Below are 23,309 nucleotides of genomic sequence, written 5' to 3' on the forward strand. Positions count from 1 at the left end.
CTTCTCCTAAAATGTCCAACTTGCTGCTTAGAATTCTCAAAGACATCATTTTTCCCGAAGACCCTAATCATTTCTAAGTTCCCATTGTCCTCCCCAATATCTCCTAAAAATCCCCAACGTTCCTTAAAAATCCCCAACTTCTCCTAAAATGTCCAACTTGCTGCTCAGATTTCTCAAAGACATCATTTTTCCCGAAGACCCTAATCATTTCTAAGTTCCCATTGTCCTCCCCAATATCTCCTAAAAATCCCCAACTTCTCCTAAAATATCCCCAACTTCTCCTAAAATGTCCAACTTGCTGCTTAGATTTCTCAAAGACATCATTTTTCGCGAAGACCCTAATCATTTCTAAGTTTCCATTGTCCTCCCCAATATCTCCTAAAAATCCCCAACGTTCCCTTTAAAAGCTGAGAAACAGGCTCTGTCCCAGTGGGGGTGCGATGTCAGATAGAAGAAGGATGCACTTAAATCGTCAAACAAAAAAAATCTTGTAAATTGCCGCACGCATAGACCCCCCATCTGAACAGCACCGCAGCAGAGCTACGAGTGCGAGGGATTTAAATGTATGCTCTTGTAAATAAACTTTCATCGGTGCTTTCGCTCCGTCGAAAAATAAGTTTAGTGCACGTCGCACTTAGTATGCTCACACGATTTAGTAATACCAAACTCCGCCTCGAATACTTCCGCAGCTGGCGCAGGCGAAGATGCGACGCGACAAAGAGCGAACTCGTTTTCTGTTCGCCACGACAGCACCAGCAGCTGCCGTCGTCCTCATGCTGTGGAGCAACAACACACGAACGCGCGAACTGATAGGGTGATGGCCATTGTTTTGGCATGAGGTTTATGCAATTTGGAGTGTTATTATTAAAATCAATTTTTGGCTAATCTACAAAAGATAGAGTTTTGCTGTCAAAGAAACATTTTTAGAGAACAAGTTTGTGCATGTTTTGTAGAAGAACTTTTTTAACAGAAATAATTTATTCATTTAAAAATTTTCAAAAATACCCCCAAAAAGACTGATTTTTAAGACACTTTTTGCGAACTTTTTGAAATTTGAACCTTTTAAGTAGTTTTTACAAAATCTCCGTCAAAGAAGCTAAGAAAGATGAGTTCATTAGCTTTCGTTTCGAGCATTAATGCTTAATGTACGACTTTTAATTCCTGAGATATTGGGTTTCAAAAATGCACTAATTTGAAAAAAATAAAATGTGAATAACTCACTTAGCAGTGATTTCCGACCCTATGTTCCTTGGGCATTTTTTCATAACTTTTGAAGACCTAGCTGCCCTAAAATTTTGTAAAGTCCGGAACCAATCACCCTGTATATATATATATATATATATATATATATATATATATATATATATATATATATTTATACTAATATAAGTGGGTCGCGGAGCTGTGCGGCCCAGTATTTTCTTTTATTTTTTTTTAATTCCAGAAAACGCCATAGTTTCGAAGAAAACCTATCCTGGCACACTCACGAAGTTCCCCAACACAAACGGAAATTGTCCGGAGCAATCAAGATAAGTAAAAACTTTTATAAACAGGCACGCAACTCTTTCTACTACTAGGCAAATAGAATATTCATGTGTTTGCTTATTCATGACATTCGTGGCGGTGCGGAACATTTTATAATATAGGTACCGTACTTAATATTTCTTCAATTCACCTTTAAATAACTGATCTTTAAATTTTGTATAAAAACTTGTATCTCAATTATTTTCATCATATTAGTTTTCTTTTATTTCAGAATTTTTAAAGCATTATGGTAGAAAGAGTTGGTGTCATGATCCATGCAAAACTTGAAACTGAAAACTCCTTATTTCCCCCTATGGGTTATAGGGAGGAGCGGGACATTCGAGCCTACTCATCAGTGGAAAGGACTTGCTATGCTAATCGGTTTAGCATAGGGCAGATACAAGTCTACTGGTAGACGTATCGCCCAGCGATTCAACGCAGATTGGCCACGGCCCGGGGGTGCGTTGATTATAACAGAATAACAGAATAACAGAATTATGTTTTGAATATAGCGTGAATGGACAATAAGGCTATAAGTTTATTATGGTCTTGTGAACCATATTTGTCAAGAGTATAATGTCGTAACTTGTTTTGAGCATATGTTTGATGAGTATAATTTTGTTTCTTGTGGAAATATCAGCCCGTAAGCTGTGAAATTTGAAAATATTGACGATCATTGGTTTGTGCAGAATAAAATGGCATGAATTTCACAATCAGGTCAAAATTTTATCTTGAAGAAATAAAAACTGATTTTTTCATATTTTTCCTACAAAAAACAATAAATAAGCTTCATTTGCTTCTTACAACATTTTTTCTAGGTTAAACCGTTTTTGATCTGCAGCCGGTAGAAAGCGTACCGATTCTAAAGTGCGCAGGCTTTAATAATCCTATGGTCTTGTACCAATTGGGCAGGTGTACCTAATTTAGGGACTTGCCGCAATAACTAAATCAATTTTATACCTAATTGGCACACGATGAATTACGTACAGTATCTAACCCTATACAAAAATTTAAATCAATTGGTTTGAAATGGACTTATTTGTACCATCAAGTGCTCAAATTAGGTACACCTGCCCAAATATCACGAGACCCTATATGAATAACTAAACAAACATATCAATAATCCTTGCTAGTTATTATATAAAATCAGTTTCAATCAATTTATCAATCAATTTACATTTACATTTATTGTTCAAATAATACGGCAACCTGCCAGCTTAAGCCATACATCAGGTCAAGGACACTTACAAATATTTGAAATTTACAAAATGACATATTTTAGTGTTAAGAGGTTTGGATAGGTGTTAATGTCTCAGGTGTTAATTATACATCTTCATACTCGATTAAGAGCAGCTTTGAAGGTTGACATCGTTGTTTGGTTCCTTATGGTCAGTGGTTGTGAGTTCCAGGATTAGTTTCGCATATTAGGAGACTTCTGCGAGTACTCGTTGTGTGGCGTGGTATGATGAACGACCTCGCACGCTGATTGTTTCCCCTCCATGCATGTTGTGCTATGTACTCAGAAGCCTTTCCGTTGTACACAGTGTGCATGAAGCAGCCAACTCGTCGTAGAAAGTTCTCGGTCAGGTCACATCCCATTAAGGTGTGTCGGACAGCTCTGGTAGAATCAAACCGTCGGAGACCATAAACGAATCTTATCACCGACTTGAAGCATCGATGAAGCTGTTCCTTTTGAGCAGCAGACAATCCCGGGTAATACACAGCGTCGCAGTACAGGAAAAACGGGATCAGCACAGCTCGAGCCAATTTATGTCTGGTCTGCATAGATAGCACTTTCTGGAACCGGCGGAACGTGCGAAGGGTGTTGTATACTTTCATGGTGACACTGTTGACTTGGCCGGACCATTTCAAGCGAGAGTCCATGATGAGTCCAAGGTTCGTTACTTCGTCCGATAGATCAATAGTTTCACCGCAGAAACGAACATCAATCTGAGGGTTCACAATGCCGTCTTTGCAAAAAATAATGGCCTTTGTTTTGGCAGGATTTGGAAAAAGTTTGTTGGTTATGGCCCAGCACTCTATCGCATGAAGATCATCGTTCAGTGCTGTGATGAGTCTATCGAGGTCATTTTTTTGGTCCAGAAACATAGACCTGTAGACCATCGGCATACAGGTGATACTGGCATCGTAGTACACTCGGGAGGCTGTTTATGTAAATGGTGAACAACTAGGTGCTGCGGATAGAAACGGTTTTATTTCTCAAGCTAGCCAACACACACCAACACACTCCCGTCACACAGCTTGTAAACACGCAGGAGCGTTCAATTTTCTTGCAAACACCTCTCTGAGCGCAGTTGTCAAACATGCCGTCGCGACGCTGTTCGGAAATTGTAAACATGATCAATCCACCATTATTCCAATTTTGTTGTCGTGTTCAAAGTTTATTATTTTCCATTCGCGATGGAAATTTGGAAGGATAGTTGTTACAAAATTAGCTAAAATGGGCTTAAAACAATGTTTATTCTTCTCCTCGCTTTCCGACGGATTGATAGCGTCAAATAGAGATATCGTGACAACAATTTTAATTATATCCGCAGCACCTAGATAACAATACTCTTCAATCAAGCACACAGGTACAACAAGGTTTAACATAACCTATATCTTCAATGTTTGGCTCCCAATGTTTGGCTCCCGCTGAGAGAGCATATTGAGTCAGTCCGCGACACTCAGGTGAACAATAATGCACTCAGGCACGAACCTTGCGGTGAACACAGGCGTAAATGGGCCAAATTCCTGGCCATAAGTCGAAAATTTTTTTTCAGGGCTTTCCAGAGTCTAATATTTTTTAAAGATAAATGAAGTAATGCTTCATCATGTGGCAATCAATAAAATACTTTGGGATGCATATTTTTTTAAGAATAAATGCCGAAATTTGACGATTTTCTCTACTGTTTTTTTCATTTGCATCATAACTCATCGGAAGAACTTCAATTATCGAAATATTGACAATTTGAAAAAATAACTGAGTATGTAACACAGTTCTCCTGATAAGGGTGTATCATTTAAACAAAAAACTTCACCTGGTTTCATTTATTTTGCTCTCTTACGGAAGAGTTTTCAAAATCATGTTTTTTGTCAATTTTGATCCATTTTCAGCATTCAAAAAGTTTTTCAGATTCTGCAGCATTCCGCGATCTGGATAAAATTACAATAAAATATAAGGCATATCCTTTGTGAATCGCAAGAGAACGGGTACCAGAAAGTACCAGACGAAAAAATAAATCATTTTGAAATTTACACCTTTTTAACTTGTTTTTAGTTACAATTGAGGTTTAATTTCGAAAAAGCAACTTCGTTGACTACTTTTTCAATGAACGGCCACTTACTCTCGGTAGATAGATCATAGCAGAACACAAATCTGGTCTTCTATCTCTTAACAAAATGTGTCAAATGGAATTAATTTAGTAAATTTGTGCAGAAATCTCCATACACCGATAAACGCCTAAATGTATGCAATGCAGTAGTAATCTAATGTAGCTAGAACTGTTGTGTTTTAAAATTAACTGTTTGTTATAAAAAAAATCAAAAACAACTCAAATAAAGAGCTCACTATTTGTAGCATGTAATCATATGTTGATGCACCGTTAAGTAAATATTTTCAGATAAATATTGTTTTTTATAGCTAAACTCATTGAGTTTTTCACTCAGTACTCCACGAACTTACTTTTATGTATAAAGTTGTGTTAAAATGCCATGTTTTAATAGAAAAATTCAAACTGATTTATTCCACACGGCTTCTATCATCATGTTCAAACTCCTAAAATTTCAATCCATGATTAATTTTTGAGTTTTGATGTGTTTTCCAGGGCACTATAAAAGTTACCCCAAAATGATAATGTGATTCCCAAAATATCTAGAAAAAGGTACAACATTTCAACTGAGTATAAGGGATCGTTCAAAAATAACGGCCCATATTCCCAAAAATTGTGAAGATAGAACAATTGTGCAACAAGTTTCCCAATTATGACACTCCTTACAACTTTGCTGAAGACATAAACACGTTATCTACACTTATAAAAGAATTGAATTTCTCTCACACTTCTAGGAGAATTTCTATGAATCGAGGTGACCCTAGTTTCCAAACAATATTTTTCATGGAAATATAATTATTTTTCAGTTCTCTGTTGTCAAATAAAAATGTTCAACGCTTCAAGCGATTTTTGGGGGTGAAAATAAACGTTGTCCTTGGAGAGGTTATAAGAAATCATTTCTAGCCTTTAAGTGGATTAATATGGCTATTTATAATCCAAAATGCTTCCTCAATATCTAAATTCACAATTTTATCGCTAGTACATACATAATACACCATAAAAACGCGTTAAAACTTTTTGGCCATGAATTGGACCCTATTACTCCAGTGTGCGGTGTACCATCGGTTAAGGCCGGACAGGACGATGGTTGAATCGTCCGCCATTGCTCTGTTGCTAGTAAGATGCAAATCTCAACTTCTACTCCATATTATTGACTAGAAATTTGATCGATCATTTGCTCACTTGTGGTGCACAATCGACTAAAGTTTCAGCTACGTCAGTGCAGTGGAAATTGATATTTGCTTCTTCAAAATCGCGAGGCAAATTGTTAGAAAGAGAGGGAAGATAGGAAAAATTACACGTCGTCCCGTGCGGCCTTAAGGGACGATGACTAGAAAAGTGTCCATTGTGGTGAACAGCCTGGCTGCGTTGACTGAGGTACGATGTAATCAGCGAACAGGCAGAGATGGAGAACCCGAACTCATTCTGCAGCTTTCTTCCAAGCAGATCATGTTTCACGCAGTTAAACGCTAGGGAAAAATCTACTAGCGCCATAACGGTGCAATGGTCGTCGTCAAAATTGCTGAACATGTCGTGAGTGCCCTTCGCCAATCCGGTGGTAGTGCTTTCTGTATCCCGATTGATGTTCGGCCAATAACGGAGGGTTCGCGGTTTCAAGGTATGCTGTGATTTGATTCAGTAGTATCTTTTCCAGGATCTTGGACAGAGCAGGTAGAACGCTTATTGGGCGGAAGTCCTTGGGCTGATTAGGGAACGATGTTTTCGGGATAGGTGTAACAATTGCTTGTTTCCATTTGGACGGGAAAACACGAGCGTCGATTATGGCGTTAAACAAGTGGGTTAGAAGCGGGAGAACGAATGGGCTCAACATTTTTATGAAGGAGATTGGAATCCCATCCAGGGATGGCAAAAATACTTTTGTCTCTTTTCCGTTCATCGATACTGGCAGTAAAATAAAAACAAAACAACGGCAGCACCAATACCATCAGACGCCGTGCCAACGGCAGTCAAGCAGACGCTTGATGGTTTTCGCTTCCCCAAGAAAATATTTGTGAGCAATCATGCTGAGGCGGGTGATTGCGAAAAATGTCAAATATTTTCAACTGCTAATTACTCACTTGTTTTAATAAATAATTTAAATCGATTTGCACAAATAGCTAGAGCACACTCCTAGCTTTGAGATGCATGTAAAGAAGTTTGTCTAGAAGCGGCTTGAAACGCAGAAAAATGCAAAAACGGGTGAGACAGAAATTTTTGTCGTCGTTGTGCTCGAGTACTGGCGCTCTCGCGCTTGGAAACCGTTTCGAGGAAGAAGGCTGCAGGAAAAAAAATGTTATGACATTTATTTTTCGAACAGTTTGAGTTTGGCTGGGCATATGATGTTCGTGTGGAAAAATGTCAAATGTACAGCCGGTAACCGTTTTTTTCAGTACATTTCTCATCCCTGATCCCATCTATCCCCTTGGTATTTGTCTGAATTGCAAACAAGTTTCTAGCCACATCTCTTACGTCAGTGTGTTCAAACTCGAATTTTCTATTTTGCTGGTCCGGAGGTTGATGCAGATTATGTACGAATACGGATTCCCGGATATACTGATACGATTATTGATCAAAGCAACGATGGATCGAGTGATGTGCGTAGTTCGAGTATCAGGGACCCTCTCGAGTCAATTCGAATCTCTCAGAGGGTTACGACAAGGTGATGGTCTTTCGTGCTTGCTGTTTAACATCGCCTTAGAAGGTGTAATAAGGAGAGCTTGGTTTCGCTGATGATATTGATATTATAGCTCGCAAATTTGAGACGATGGCGGAAACGTACATCGGTCTAAAGAATAAAGCCAGGCGAATCGGATTAGTCATTGATGTGTCGAAGACAAAGTATATGATGGCAAAGGGCTCCAGGGAGGAATCACCACGCCCGCCACCCCGAATTTCTATCGACGGTGGTGAAATAAAGGCGATTGAAGAATTCGTGTACTTGGTTGGGATCACTGGTGACCACCGGCAACGACACCAGCAGAGAAATTCAGAGACGCATTGTGGCAGGAAATTGAGCTTACTTTGGACTCCGCAGAACTCTACGATCGAACAAAGTTCCCCGTCACACGAAGTTAACTATCTACAAAACGCTGATTACACCGGTAGTCCTCTATGGGCACGAAGCATGAACCCAACGTACAGAGGACCAACGCGCCCTTGGAGTTTTCGAACGGAAGGTGTTGCGTACCATCTACGACGGAGTGCAGATGGAAGACGGGACTTGGAGATGGCGAATGAACCACGAGCTGCATCAGCTGCTGAGAGAACCAACCATCGTCCACACCGCGAGCATCAGGAGGCTACGGTGGGCGGGTCACGTCAACAGGAAGTCGGATATCAACCCGATTAAAATGGTTCTCGAGAGTCATCCGACCGGTACAAGAAAACATGGTGCGCAGCGAGCTAGGTGGGTGAACGATTTGCGGACCCTTCACAGAGTGCGGAACTGGAGACACACAGCCAAGGACCGAAAAGAATGGAGACGACTCATACGTACAGCAGAGGACACTCAGGCCTTAGTCTGACCGGTAAGTTAAGTAAGCACAGATTACCGGAGTGTGCATACTGCGACGAGACCGCGGAGCTTATCGACACTGATTTTCGAGTTCCTGCATAACAAGTCAGTTAGGCCCTTATGAAAAATCATTGTCGAATATGCTCTTTGAATGCCCACGCTTCGTGGAGCAAAGGTCGAGTATGCAGGAGGTATGCGGTAGAGATATCACTCCTGACAACATTGTTGAAAGGATGTGTACGGGGGCGGACAAGTCGAATTCCGTTACTTCCATGGTTTGTCGAATCGTACTTGAACTACTTTGCTTAAGAAATGCTGTGTAGTCAAACAGCGGCTGGTTTAAACGTTTAACTATAGAGATTACGAGAAAGCTTTTGGCCGTCTCAATCACAAAAATTGTGGGGAGCCCTCAGGCGTAACGGTATCCCTGAGACAATCATCGGCATCATTAAAGCACAGTAGGAGGCTTTTTCATGTAGAGTGCTGCACAAGGGTGTCTTGACCGATCCTACTCGTCGTGGCTGAAATGAGGTAAGGATGTTACTGTTTAAAATAAAAAGATTTATCCACCTAGTGGTGATAGTTGTTACCAGTTTCATTTTTCTGTTGCATGTTCAATTTTAACTTGTGAATATTCTCACAATTTTATTGTGCATTTATAGGGTTCTTCCATAACTCAGGAGAAAATTAGCCCTAGCAACCAAAGCGGGCATTATTCGCAGCCTAAGGACGTTCTACGAGACAGCGACGGGATCCCAAGTGATTTACCGATTCGGAGAGTCTCGTCCCGCTCACCAGGCCTCACGGTGCACTCGCATAGGAGTGCATTCCAGACCAGTGTCTGCATCGCAGCATCATCGCCGGACGCTTGGGCAACGACTTTCGCTCTGTGCAGCCTGCACCCTCACCGCAGATAGACGTTGCGTGGCAGGTTGTCGCGCGACATTTGGGTGCGAGAGAGTTGAGAGAGAGCAGAGCGCGTAGCACCACGTCAGGCCGTCAGGTCACGCAACACATCGATCCAACGTCACGTCGAAGATGCAGCTGGCGCGACACGGGCCCCCCAACGACTGCTAGCTAGGTAATGTAAGACAGTGTCGAATGTAGGAGATCTTTATGTATTCGCACTAATAGATAAGCATGAATGTATCAAGTGACTCTAGATCCTAAATTATTTCCTTGAATATCGTGCCTCCATTACTGGGTCAACATAGTCTTTGATTGTTCTGTTTTGCCTTGGGGACAATCAATCTTATCTGGGTCAATTGATCACGCTAGCCATTTCCGTGATTCAATCGTAGACGATCAAATTATTTGAGTCTGTATTTCGTTTTGAGACATTTCCCTGAGTACAATAGGGAATTTGTCACATTGGCGCCCAGACTAAAAAACCCACTTCGCGTTTCGTTACAACTCGCGTAACGGGTCTGTCAAGTGAGTGATCAGTGAGTGAGGAAGTGCATCATCAGTGACTTGTGCAAGTGTAACACAGAAATGGATTTGAACCACTTAACACCGGAGGAGATAGACTTCGAGCTCTTGCGAAATACGACGGGGATTCGAGGAAAAAATTTGGACTGGAAGCTCTCAAGGCTCCAACAGCTACTGGACAGTGAGCTAGATGGATCACCGGCACCAAGGTATTCATCACATGTGGTTTCGGATATGGACAGCATCTACCACTGCCAAACAACGATATCACCAATTTTTCATGCTCTGAATGCAGCATTTAAGCAGCAAAACAAATCTCAGATAACAGCGTTGCGATGATCGAGACTGCTCAATTACAAGTTCAGGCTTTCGCTTATTTCTGAAGCCTCGATTTTGGACGAGGCTAAACAATCGTTGGTGAAAATTTGCAATGCATTACAGCAAATTAACGAGTTCCTGCATAACACGACTGCAGAACATCAGGATGAAGAAAAAGATCTGGAGGATCTTCCAAGCGACCCTGAGACGCTGAAGCGACTAAGGATTGCACAGCTTCAATCGAGTATCGACGAGACAGACAAGCAGCGCAAGGTTCTACAGCAAGAGCTTCATCGCACCATAAAGGATGGACAGACTCCTCAGCAATCATCGGCTCAAGTCAAGGTGTTTCCGGCTATGCAGCAGCAACAGCAATCTGAGGAGCAGCCAAAGCAGCCGAATCTTGACAAATCAAAGCATCAACACCTTTTGTCTCAGCAGTATTCGCAGGAGATTCCAGTTCCTCCTCAGGAGTCAAACAACCCAGAACAACACCAACAACAGCAGGCAGAGGAACAACAACAGCGAGGGTTCCAACCAGAACAGCGTCTTCACTTATTGCTGAACCAAATGCAGTTACAGCAGCAACAACTAGAACAGCAGCTACACCAGGAGCAGCAGAGGAAGTTGGAATGGCAATTGCAACACCAACAGCAGCAACAAAGCATGGCGGCAGTACAGCAGCAAGCGAATTATGCTCCAAACTACACGTATGGATCCATTTCAGGATACTGGGGACCTCAAAACCAGAGAGAATCTGGAATATCTCAGGAGCCACAACGAATGGGCCTTATTCAGCCGCAGGGCGTCCAATCTAGACCCAACACACCCAGATCTTCCAACCAACAGGCCAGCGGAGGTCGATTCTCACAACCAGTGCACAAGTGGCCTTTCGAATACGCCGGAGAGAACAACATCGTGAAGTTAGGAGAGTTCTTAAACCAAGTAAATACTTACGCGGTCACAGAAGGCATGGACGACCAAGCTTTACTTCGCTCGATCAAGCATCTGCTGAAGGGTCGTGCTCTGCAGTGGTATACGCGGTCATACCTGGACCTCACCACATGGGAGATCTTCAAGGCTGAGATAAAACAGGAGTTTCTGCCTCCGAACTACTCAGAAATCGTGAAACAAGATCTATACTTCTAACTTCTATAGAGATTTAGTAGCGGCCTTTGAGATAATAGATCCGCCGATATCTGAATCTGAGAAACTGTTCATCTTGAAATCTCATCTAAACTCAGACTTCTCACCGATCGCCTCCGCATCTCGCTCTGGTAGTGTCCGAGATTTAGTATGGGTTTGCAAGGATTTTGAAGTTTCTAGCTCCTACTCCCCATGCGGGGACGTGCCACTACAACGACGCGAACACCAGGCCCTCGACCGGAATTCCCAGTTTTTCAGCGACCTCCAGCCAATCGAATCGATCGTAATCCAGTCAACAACATAAATCGCTTTTCCATGAATAGACAACCATTTGGGACAGCACAAATCAATATGATGGAGCTGAACCAGGACAACGATGAAGATCTGGATTTGAGGAATATCGCAGAGCGGGAGGCATTTCAGCAGGATATAGCTCTTCGAAATGAATTGGCAATGAATGTCGTCGATGAAGTAAACGCAGTACGAATACAAAACAGCTGGAGGGCAAGGCCAGCGGACAGCTCTTTGGATGTTCCGGTAAGAGAAAGCAGCAACAGAGACTTAGCAACGGCGGTCGTATGCTGGCAGTGTGATAGTCCCGGGCACACTTACTTTAGATGCCCTAACCCGAAGAGTTTCCTGTTTTGCTACAGCTGCGGCAAAAAGGGATGCACCACGCGGAACTGCGAGGCCTGTATCCTTCGCTGGAGACAATTAGATGTACAAACCGCCTCTCAGGTTCCGGGAAACCGGAATTGGGAGAACCCACCGTCCCTTTACTCAACAACATTCCCGCTTTCAAAAAGGCGGATTCTGCATAAACGCAATCGACAATGACAACCGACCTTACGCTACAATTTCCGTATTAGGGCGTGAACTACGAGGACTCCTGGACAGTGGTGCAACCTGCAGTCGTATTGGAGGCACTTTGTCTAGAATTGCCAATGAACTTGGTCTGCGCAAATTTCCAGTCATAGGAGAAGTAAGGACAGCGGATAACTCTCCACACGCTGTTTCGTTCTACTCTCACGTCCCAATCACCTACAATAACAAGAACCGGACACTGCCGATGCTTTTCATCGAGTCTATGCCACCCGTACTAATTTTGGGAATGGATTTCTGGGATAGATTTGTGATTAAACCAGTCATCTGCAGTATAACGGGTAGCTGGAGCTCAAAAGAATCAATCGTGGAGACTTTGACAAAACGTCAACAAGAAGAGCTACAGACAACGCTTCAGGCTTTCCCAACATCCGAGAATCAAGGTCGGCTAGGCAAAACGAACCTTTACCGCTACAAAATCGATACCGGCGACGCCCCTCCGTTCAAGCAGAAATACTATCCTATGTCCAAGTTCGTGCTAGATGACCTGAATAAAGAAGTAGACAGAATGCTGCTGCTAGGAGTAATCGAGGAAGCACTATGCTGTCCGTGGAACAATGCCACAGTTGCCGTCAAGAAAAAAGACGGATCCATGCGGCTATGCTTGAACGCCAGAAAATTGAATTCGGTACTAGTCCAGGAAGCATACCCCATACCACAAATCGCTTCTATCGTCAACAACCTAAGTGGATCGAAGTTCTTATCTTCGATCGATCTTGAATCAGCATTTTGGCAGATACCCTTAGAAGAGGGATCGAAGCAAAAGACGGCTTTCACAATCCCTCAACGTGGCCATTACCAATTTACGGTTGTTCCCTTTGGACTATCAACGGCCAGTCAGGCTCTCCCGCGCCTGATGAACCATCTGTTCATAGATCTAGAACCTAAAGTGTTCGTTTATCTGGACGATCTCATACTGGCAACCGAATCCTTTGAGGAGCATGTGGCGCTATTGCAAGAGATCGCACGAAGATTGAAGGCAGCGGGTTTGACAATCAACTCGGAAAAATCAGTGTTTTGCCGAAAAAGTTTGAAGTATTTGGGTTACATTCTGGACGCAACCGGTTGGCACGTAGATGAAGAGAAAGTAGCGGTGATCAGGAAGTTCCCAACGCCAACCACAAAAAATGAAGTGCAGAGGTTCATCGGGATGTGTGGCTGGTATAGAAGATTCATCAAGGACTTTTCTAAAACAGCGGCTCCACTCACGGAACTAACGAAAGCAAAAATCAAGTTCAAATGGACGGATCAGTGTGAAAAAGCCTTTCAGACTCTGAAATCACATCTCCTATCTGCCCCTATTCTGGCTATTGTGCGTTTAGCACTAAATTGATTTCCGAAAAAACTTCATCGACTTCCGCTGCCTTTCCTATGCGTTAAACATAACGTCGGAAGTAGTGCGCTGTACAGTAAATCTGGTTTTCTATACAGCGCACTACTTCCGACGTTATGTTTAACGCATAGGAAAGGCAGCGGAAGTCGATGAAGTTTTTTCGGAAATCAATTTAGTGCTAAACGCACAATACACCGGATTACACAAAGCCATTCGCAGTGGCTTGTGACGCTTCAGATGTTGCCATAGGAGGAGTATTGACTCAAGAAGTAGATGGTGACGAAAAAGTAATTTGTTACTTCTCGCAGAAGCTTTCATCGTCCGAACGTAAATACTCGGTCACACAACGAGAATGCCTTGCGGTAATACGCTCCATCGAAAATTTCCGAGGATATCTCGAAGGAACACATTTCACCGTCTATTGTGACCACTCAAGTCTTACCTACTTGAAGACGATGAAAAATCCCACTCCTCTACTAGCTAGATGGATTCTTCGCATGAATGCGTATTCGTTTGACATCAAATACCGCAAAGGAACTGCCAATATCGTTCCAGATTGTCTTAGCCGGGTAGAGATAGTAAACACTATTGATCCATCTTCACCAGTCTCTGATACTTGGTACAATAATCTACTGACAGAAGTGAAGGCAGACAGCGACAGGTACTTTAGAATTGTGGGAGAACATCTATACAAAAATTGTATGGTCAAAGATGAGTTGGGTGCCAAACAACATCGTTGGAAAAAAGTAGTGCCTACACATCTTCACCGAGATCTCATGCATCGCTTCCACGACGTCCCAACTGCAGCACATCTGGGATATGACCGTACATTCAATAGAATTCAAAAGGATTTTTACTGGCCGCAAATGACTATGGATATCCGGAAGTACGTTCAAGCGTGCGAAGTGTGCAAAGCATGCAAGGCACCCAATACAACCTTGACTCCTACCCTGGGAAACCTCAAACCAGCAAAACTGCCGTGGGAGTTAATTTCGATTGACTGGATTGGACCAGTTACCAGGTCGAAGAAGGGGAACACTGTGCTTCTGGTAATTGTGGACTGGATAACCAAATTTGTGATCTGCGAACCATTCCACACAGCAAACGCAGAAAAAATGACAACGTTCCTGGAAAATTATGTATTTCTAAGGTTCTCAATACCTAGAATTATCGTCTCTGACTCCGGATCACAATTTCTGTCACAAGTTTTCCAGTCGCTATTGAAACGTTACAACATTATACACATGAGGACGGCGTTCTACACTCCAATGTGCAACGCAGCTGAAAGAACCAATCGGACGCTAATTACATGATCATACACTGCTCGACGAAGACCAACGAGATTGGGACATCCACATCCAGCAGGTGGTTTGCACAATTAACACAGCTAAGCACGAAACACTCGGATGTTCTCCCTACTTTTGCAACTTTGGTAGAGACCACATTCTATTCACCGACTAATATCAATTAGCCAGACTGAATTCGAATACGGACACGACATCAGCACTGAAGTCACGTCTAAAAACCGCACAAAACATCCAACACTTTGTCTTGGCAAAGATCAGAGCCGCACATGATGACAGCAAAAAGAGGTACGATCTGAGAGCACGAAATAGAACTTTCACAGTGGGAGATATAGTTTGGAGGCGCTCATTTGAACTTTCAAGTGCAGCAGATCATCGGACGAAAAAACTGGGTGCAAAATGTATTCCGTGTATTGTGCGACAAGTGCATGGTTGCAACAATTACTTGTTGGAAGATGTCAAAACCTCGAGAACCGGAGTATACCACTCCAAGGACATCAAATTAGATTGATCTGTTTACCAGCTATGAAAACGACTACCCTTAGTCTGACCAGGAGCATTAATGCCAACGAACTGGATTGCTGACTGACTTGATGGCCCTACAACAATATTGAAACCTCGTCGTCAGCAAGCCTGCCTCATTACACCGTGACCAAACATCGTAGTAAATGTCCACAGCACCCCACTAGCTGTCAACTAAGAGCATTTCGCTGAAGAAACATCGTACAGATCCGGTTGAGGTGAAGCAGCAACGCCCAAAACCTCATCACCTGGAGACGATTGACCACCATTGGCGTAGCTAGCTTTTTCTTTTTTCTCACTCACTCTCCTAAACAAACAAGAAATAGAGCGGGATGCAAGAGGGGGCCTGTGCCCCCTCTTTCATCCTTCTCTTTCTCGTGTATGTTTAGGAGAGTGAATGAGAAAAAAAGAAAAAGCTAGCTACGCCAATGTTGACCACCACAACCTACGCAAGGCTGCCGACAACAATGAGCAGCACCCACCAACCTAAACATCTACCCCGAGTGAGTTCTGGACCAAACATGAACTACTATGCCGGGTCCAGAACCAATCAGCCACTACAATCACTCGCAAATCAAAGAAATTCAAAATATCCAGCTATGTAAGCAGAACACCTGTCCGACTACGAGCGAATTGCCAAGTAAATACGCTTGCTGTTGATTTGAAGGCCCAACAACTCACAACGAAACCTCATCACAGCAAACCGTTCTCCAAGACTTTCCACTCTACTACAATAGAGCAATTGTAGGGTTCCATGTCATTTCACGTAACATGGCGCCCAACTGAAAAACCCACTGTGCTGTCCTTATAGTAACACAGGTATTGAAGATGCGATTGCTTATTTATAGATTCTTTTAGGTTAGTTAGACAGGCGTTAAAGATAGTCTCTTGATGATTTGTCACCTTAATTGGTGTGGCTTGAGCTTCTTTATTATTTTGATGCAGCTACCGTACCGTTACCGTTAAGTAAGCATAAGTTAGGTTAAGTTAGGCTAAAAGTTAATCAGCCTTTCCAATACCTTACCTACATACAACCTTACGAAATTTTGTATCGCATACCCTATTTACGGTTTTAAGAGATAGGAAACTATGACCCCGAAATACATTCTAATTAAACACAATCTTTTTGTGAATCAGTTTTTGAGTTGGTTTACCTGCCTTCGAAATACTTTGCTCTTTCGTGTCGACACGGTAGAAATTTTCCGTGTAAAAAGTGTGATTTCAACAGCTAGGTGTCGCGACCAACAGCATGAAATATTTATCAATTTCTGACTCCGGAGATGACCATCTCTTCTTTGCTGAAACCCAGCAGGACATCGTATCAGAGGCAGGCTCAGAGGATCATGACAGTGCAGCCTCAACAAAGAAATAAAGAAAGTCGACAGAAATTTGGCATGTTGAAACGATAGTGAGATCGCTCAGGATGATGACCTTTTATTTCGGCCTTCTGCATCACTATGGGCGCTCTGGACTGAAAGTGAGGTAATTAAGTACTCATAATCGGTAGAACATTTAGGACAGTGGCAGTGCTGTAAAGTGTACACCCACTTAAGTATTGACCTCGCAGCACCAAATCGGAGTTCGCCAGTTGCACTAGCGAAGCGAAGTTTTCAGCGAACTTTCTGTCATTTCTCATCCGACCCGACATGCGTCCCTGATGTTTTCGTTTTCAGTCCGACGCGGTGTCGACAGTCACGACTTTATCCTAACTGTGGTGTGGTGTTGGTGGTTAAGGTGAAACCGTACGCTAGCCGCTGTTAATAGGACAAATTATTTCGGTATTTTTTTTGCTTTTTTCTTGGCTTTTTTTTTGCGAAAACTCAAACTGGAAAGTGTGACCATGCTAGAGGAGGTCTTGCAAGCTCTTGAAATGTTCGAGCGATGTGTGCTAAGGATGATCTTCGGTGATGTGCATGAGAACGATCTGTGGCGGCGAAGGATGAACCAAGAGTTCGCAGCGCTCTACGGAGAACCCAGCATCCAGAAGGTTGCCAAAGCCGGAATGGTACGGTGGGCAGGCATGTTGCAAGAATACTGAATTATGATTGCAAGAAATCGTAGAGCACAGCGGACAAAATGGGCTAACCAGATCGAAAGTGATTTGGCGAGTGTATGACGGTTCTGACGTTGGACAGAAGCAGCTGCAAACGTTGCATTAAATTGTTGATTCAGTCTTCTTTTTTGTGAAAAAAAAGTTGTTGAACTAAATAAGTGAGTGGGATGAATGAATAATGTAGTTGATAGATTAAGATACAGAATTTAATTTCTTTACTACTTTGGTGCTTAGTTGAACAGTTATACGTCAACGCAGAAATTAGATGTGCATTCCTTATCACGTCCCCCTACGTATACCACTGTAGTAGTTTTCAATTCGTCATGATTCAGTGCGATGTAGGGGAACAGAGTCCAAAATGCCGAGATGGGTTAAAATGGCCCAACTCCTAAAATCATTCCTGAATGGGACTTGATCATTACTGTAGGTGAATGGTGTCAAGATATGTTTGCATTAAACATTCTTCTAGAAGCTAGGCCGCCAAACCCACGAAAAATCTGTTGATTTCTCAATGAAAATTGGCAACTTCCGGTTTTTCGTGCTTGCAATTAAGGTTTTCGGGTGATTTTATTACCAGCCAAGTGTTTCCAACGAGATTGAGGCACACATGGAGGCACATGGTTGTTGATGTCTACGCTATCCTTGTTAGAGGTCATTCAAATATGACGACCATCGTTTAGCGGGGAGGAAGGTGACACTCCATATATTGAGTATACGATAAAAGCGGGACAGAGGGGAAAGAGAGTTGGACGTAATTTTTGAATGTTTTCATGAAGTGGCATCTTACCCCATGGCAGATGGCCTTTTTGCACCACTTCCGTTTTACGAACCAGTTTTTAAAATCGCTGTAAATCCATCAAAATGCAATAGTTTAGTGAATATTTTTGCTGAAGTATCGAGCAAATTTTGTCTAGTTGCAGTTACCACTTTGAAAACCTAATAAATGAGGCTATTTGTTATTGAAAACGTTGAAAGTTTGAAAAATGCCATCTTACCCCACTTTCCCCTAGAGATCCGAGTTTGTTTTGGGAAATGTAGTCAGAGTGAACAAAGAGTCTGGAAGCACTTTTGTTGTTTCAGTTGTTTTGGACTACCTGCATTGAATGTATCGTCTTAGTATCGTTCCTTGTAGTATTGCACGCTAGAAAACTTGTTTCTTCAAGCTCTGCTGATAAGTTCATTCAAATTTTGGCCATGTCGTTCCAATGCCATATAGAAGACCTCCCAGACCAGGTATATATTCGCAAATATTTAGAAGATGCTTTCGAGAGTCGACACTCAAATTAACATGTTGTCGACTGTTGTTGGCAGGTGCTGGGCCACATTTTTCAGTATTTGGATCGGTTCGATATCCGATCGGCTATGTACGTCTGCAAACGTTGGGATTTAGTAGCGTTCGGAGATGGTTCTACAAAGATACTGAAGGTGTTCATGAGTGAGGAGGCTTACCGAAGCTATCAGAATGCCGCTGACATGCCCTACAGCCTCGCTGATATGGTGGAGGCCCTGTCCGAGAGTCGAAGAGCATACAAAAACCTCACGCTAGTTTGGGATTCTGTTGACATTGATAAAGAAGCGATTCAGAGGATTTTAAGTCGTTTCAGCGAAAGTATCGTATCGGTAAAGATGCACTCTTGCGGATGTGTCACCGGAATGCAATGGTGGGCAAAAATAGTGAACATGTTCCCAAACCTGGTGCATCTGAACGTAAACGGTGTATTTATTGATGATGAGGCCCAACAATATGCAAGTCGAGTCAGATTGGAACCAATGGTGAAACTTCGGACCTTGCATGATCGACAGCAGCTCATTAGATTCGTTCGCCATGCATCGATTGCATTCGCTAACATTACGTCGCTTGACGTTAGGCTAACTACGGAGGCTCCTCTTACACGATTATTCGAAAAACTTGGTCCAAAATTGATCCATTTGACGTTACACACGCCACTGAAAGTGCTCAGTGTATTCAACGATGTTCACTTCCCATCGCTGGAGACGCTCGAGGTGATCAGTATGGATGCAAAGATCTACAGAGTCATTGAAGACCTTGGCGGGCTTGTGAATAAAGCTCCAATATTGAAAAATCTAGTCTTGCTTGCAAGAATCGATATATTCTTCTTGCAGTTGTTGGATACACTACAGGGGACACTACAGAAACTTACCATCGACGTCGACTGCGTAGATTCTGGCGTGCTTCAAATAATTGGCAAATTTAAGAAATTGAAGGTCAGTTTGAATTTTAGTTTCTTAGACGTGTTCATTTATTACTCTCTACGATCTCGAAACGATTGTGGTACGTCCTTGCATTTCAGGATCTTTGGATCAGTGGCATGCATCACATCGATTTCCAATCGATCGAAAATATGCCAAAAGAATTAAGCGGCGTTCGCAAACTGGTGGTCGATTGCACCGACACGGTGCCTCTTTCCGAAGCGTTCTACCGTGATTGTTTTCCCAACTTGTTGGACCTGGAGCTGCAGTTTGAAGACCCGGATGATCACTGTCTGCGGATTGTGAAACAGCTTCCTTCGTTGAGGCGGTTATCCATTCACAATCCGGTAAGGTTCGAATTTTTCTGCGTTGCACAGTGGTCCAGAAAACTGTTTCAGGCAGATATGAGGCTCAACATGGGATTGTTTTTGTTACCAACCTGGAACCCTAGTTATTTTATGATTTTTAATTTGTCGACGAAAAATTCTTTTTAACACATATCATACATAGCTGCACGCTGCACCAAAAATGGAAAACCGTATGTCCGCCTGCCGGAATCAGCTTACTGGGCCACAGTGCAATCAGTGCAGTGGTTTACTGATATCAGCGACTTTCTTTCTAGTGGTTTGAAGCTCATCTGGAACGCTTCCTGGAGTTTTGTAGCAAGCTGCTGGTGCAAGAGCTACACGTGTATTGCTGTAAGCTTAAACTAGGAGAGTGGGACGCTTCAACATCGAAACAGGAGGTGCCCCATTTGCGGAAGCTGTCCATCAGTGCGATCGAGGTATGATGATGATGAAAGACCAATCGTATCAGTGTTGATTCCTTTGTTTTGCTTGCAGGTTGATTCCGGCGTCTACTTACCGATGGTGAAATCTATGTCAGCGCTACATGAACTGCAGCTGGCCCTTGCCCGTCCATGCGAAAATGAAACTGTGAGAATATTGCTTGATCAGTTTCCTCGATGTAATGTGGTGCGGTTGCGTAGGTCCAAAGCTCTGTTTTTGAGTACAGCTTCGTGAAACAAAGGTATCACTTCGAAATCTTCGTTACATGAGGGTAACCGTGAAATGAAGCATTGGAATACGTTTCATTTTAACTTGTTTTATTTAAGTTTTAGTTTGTGTTTGTGCTTAGAGTTTTATATTATTGTCTCATACGGTAAATGTTAACATGTTTGTCAAATTTAGTCTGTTTTAACCAACATATAATGTAGGTATTCCTAAAAGTTTTGTTAATCAAAAATGGTGACAGAGAAACTTATGTTGGCAAATGACTTACTGGAAAATGAAATCAGCAACATTCAATTGCCAAGGACGTGTAAATTTCATGACATTCAACGGCACTTATGGGCACTGGTCTCATCAAGACATTCCAAGCTGTAAGGCTACTGCTGTTACTGGGGTGATGATGCTCCCACCACCCTCTGTATCAGGTATCAGTAGGTCAGCTACAGTAGAGGCACGTTCTCTTCCATTTGGGAAATGTGTTCCATCGCCATGAACAGGAGCCTATTCATCATCTACCTATGGGAGAGGGAAAGTAATGAAGGATGAGATGGGGAAAATGTTAGGTAGGGAAATAGGATCGTCACCGTAGAAAAGGGCGCTATCGCATATAAGCAATAAGCATACCCACAATGGGTTCGAACAGCGCCCTGAAAAGAGCACTGTAATAACGCATAAAGCGTAAAGATTGCCTATAGCTTCTTACCGCAGCGGGTCAAAAACAACACAATATCCTGAAGATTCAGTTTCATTTAATAGGTGTTTGCCAATTCATTTCCAGCAATGGATAAATGGTCAGGTACCCATACAAGGTGAACTGCGTCCGCTGAATTCAGCACCTCGATTTGAGTTCGACAAGCGATAACTAACTTCGAGTTGGTCGAAGCAAGAGCTTCACAAGCAGCCTGGGCATCTAATCAGAAGTATATTATTTTGCCTATTACGCGCTGCTGAAGTGCTGATTGCACTCCGCACATAGGAGCAAATATTTCTGCCTGATAAAACGGGGTAGTGTCTACCAAGTGAGTAAGACTGATGTAGCCTTAGCTCATGAGAGTGGACACCAACACCTGCTCGACCTTCGAGAAAGGAGTTATCAGTGTAACATACGATGTCGTCTGAAATACTTCTCTCCAGATAACCAGACGTCCACTCTTCCCGGGAAGGAAATTTCGTGGAAAATATCCTATATGGAAAACCACAAGCAATTGTAAGATCACTTGGAGCAAGGACAACTTTGTCCCTCCCAATTCACTAAAAGTGGAAACAGCGAAGTATGTGTTGATCGGCGGTTTACAGTGGTTTCTTCTAGTAGACCGAGTGCCCGTAGACGATAAGTGCAAGAAAGTGCTTCTTGTTTGTGATAAATGGGTAGTGGAGTAACGTCAAAAAGAACTTCGAACGCTGCCGTGGGAGTTGAAGACAGCGCTCCAGACATCGCCATTAAACACATCCTTTGAAGATGGCCTAATTTTGATTGGATCGTTCTCACTTCGCCCTTCTGCTACCACACAAGACATCCATACACACTCAAAACAGATTTGCGGGCTCGGCAAAAACGCGCACAGCCGTCTGCTCAGTAAAACTATCAGCTGATATCCCAGCAAAAAGTGACATTTGTTAGCTGACTCTCAGCAAAACGATTGCCGAAGCTCAGCAATGAACTGTCAAAATTGCTGAGATCTCAGCAAAATTGTTGTTTGCTGATTACTCGGCTGTGCAAATCTCGGCAAAAGAATGGAAAAATGCTGATATCCCGGCAATCTGAATTAAGTGTGTAGGTCAATATTGGTTGAACAACCGTTATGTAAATCCATTTGATATAGGTACTTGGGAGTTTTAGACCCCAAGTTGTACAAAAGGTTCGCCGACATTGCCCGAAGGCCATACAAGCTTTCTTGATTATGAAATCAATGTGAGGTGTCTAGGAAAGCTTCCAATCAAGAATAACTCAAACGTACTTTACTTGATCAGTCACACTAATTTCAGAATCGAAGAGACGCAAAGGTCGAAAGCCATTACGGTTTCGCCTTTCCGTGAAAAGAAAAATAGATGTTTTACTCGGATTAACCGAAAGGTCATATTGAGTGGGTTGGTGTCAGGCCCTGCGAGCCAGCCGTAAAAAAGACTAGCACCGGAAAATCAACGAGAGAAGAATGCGAACCGATACCAATGGCGACGACCACAGCGACGAAAAGGGACTTGCGATTGGAAGCTCGGTACGTGGAACTGCAGATCTCTCAACTTCATCGGGAGCACCCGCATACTCGCCGATATACTGAAGGACCGCGGGTTCGGAACCGTAGCGCTGCAGGAGGTGTGTTGGACAGGATCTATGGTGCGAACGTTTAGAGGTAATCATACTATCTACCAGAGTTGCGGCAACACACGTGAGCTGGGAACAGCTTTTATAGTGATGGGCGACATGCAGAGGCGCGTGATCGGTTGGTGGCCGATCGACGAAAGAATGTGCAGGTTGAGGATCAAGGGCCGATTCTACAACATTAGCATAATAAACGTGCACAGCCCTCACTCCGAAAGCACTGATGATGACAAAGACGCATTTTACGCTCGAACGCGAGTACGACCGCTGCCCAAACCACGACGTCAGGATCATCATAGGGGATCTAAACGCCAGGAGGAGGAATTCAGACCGACGATTGGAAAGTTCAGCGCCCACCAGCTGACGAACGAAAATGGCCTACGCCTCATCAATTTCGCCGCCTCCAAGA

At 42.9% G+C, this 23,309-nt stretch overlaps 1 protein-coding gene, 1 long non-coding RNA gene and 1 pseudogene across 2 annotated transcripts in view; 2 read left to right on the forward strand and 1 right to left on the reverse strand.

Moving 5' to 3' along the window:
- LOC134291443 (uncharacterized) overlaps positions 1-23,092 on the reverse strand; it is a 388,672-nt gene extending 365,580 nt beyond the window's left edge. The window contains exon 1 of the long non-coding RNA XR_009999091.1: positions 22,106-23,092. This is a non-coding gene — a long non-coding RNA (uncharacterized LOC134291443). The remainder of the gene's footprint in view (positions 1-22,105) is intronic.
- Positions 10,144-12,102, forward strand: LOC115260669 (uncharacterized; annotated as a pseudogene).
- On the forward strand, positions 18,271-20,801 carry LOC109426965 (uncharacterized). The gene is made up of 5 exons (XM_062860050.1): positions 18,271-18,592; positions 18,671-19,585; positions 19,672-19,917; positions 20,193-20,354; positions 20,413-20,801. The coding sequence occupies exons 1-5, from the start codon at positions 18,554-18,556 to the stop codon at positions 20,590-20,592; spliced, it is 1,542 nt and encodes a 513-aa protein (XP_062716034.1). The 5' UTR covers positions 18,271-18,553; the 3' UTR covers positions 20,593-20,801.
- Positions 23,093-23,309: the final 217 nt, after the last annotated feature.

Source organism: Aedes albopictus, chromosome 3 (genome assembly GCF_035046485.1).
Source record: "Aedes albopictus strain Foshan chromosome 3, AalbF5, whole genome shotgun sequence".
In the NCBI taxonomy this organism is placed as follows: domain Eukaryota; kingdom Metazoa; phylum Arthropoda; class Insecta; order Diptera; family Culicidae; genus Aedes; species Aedes albopictus.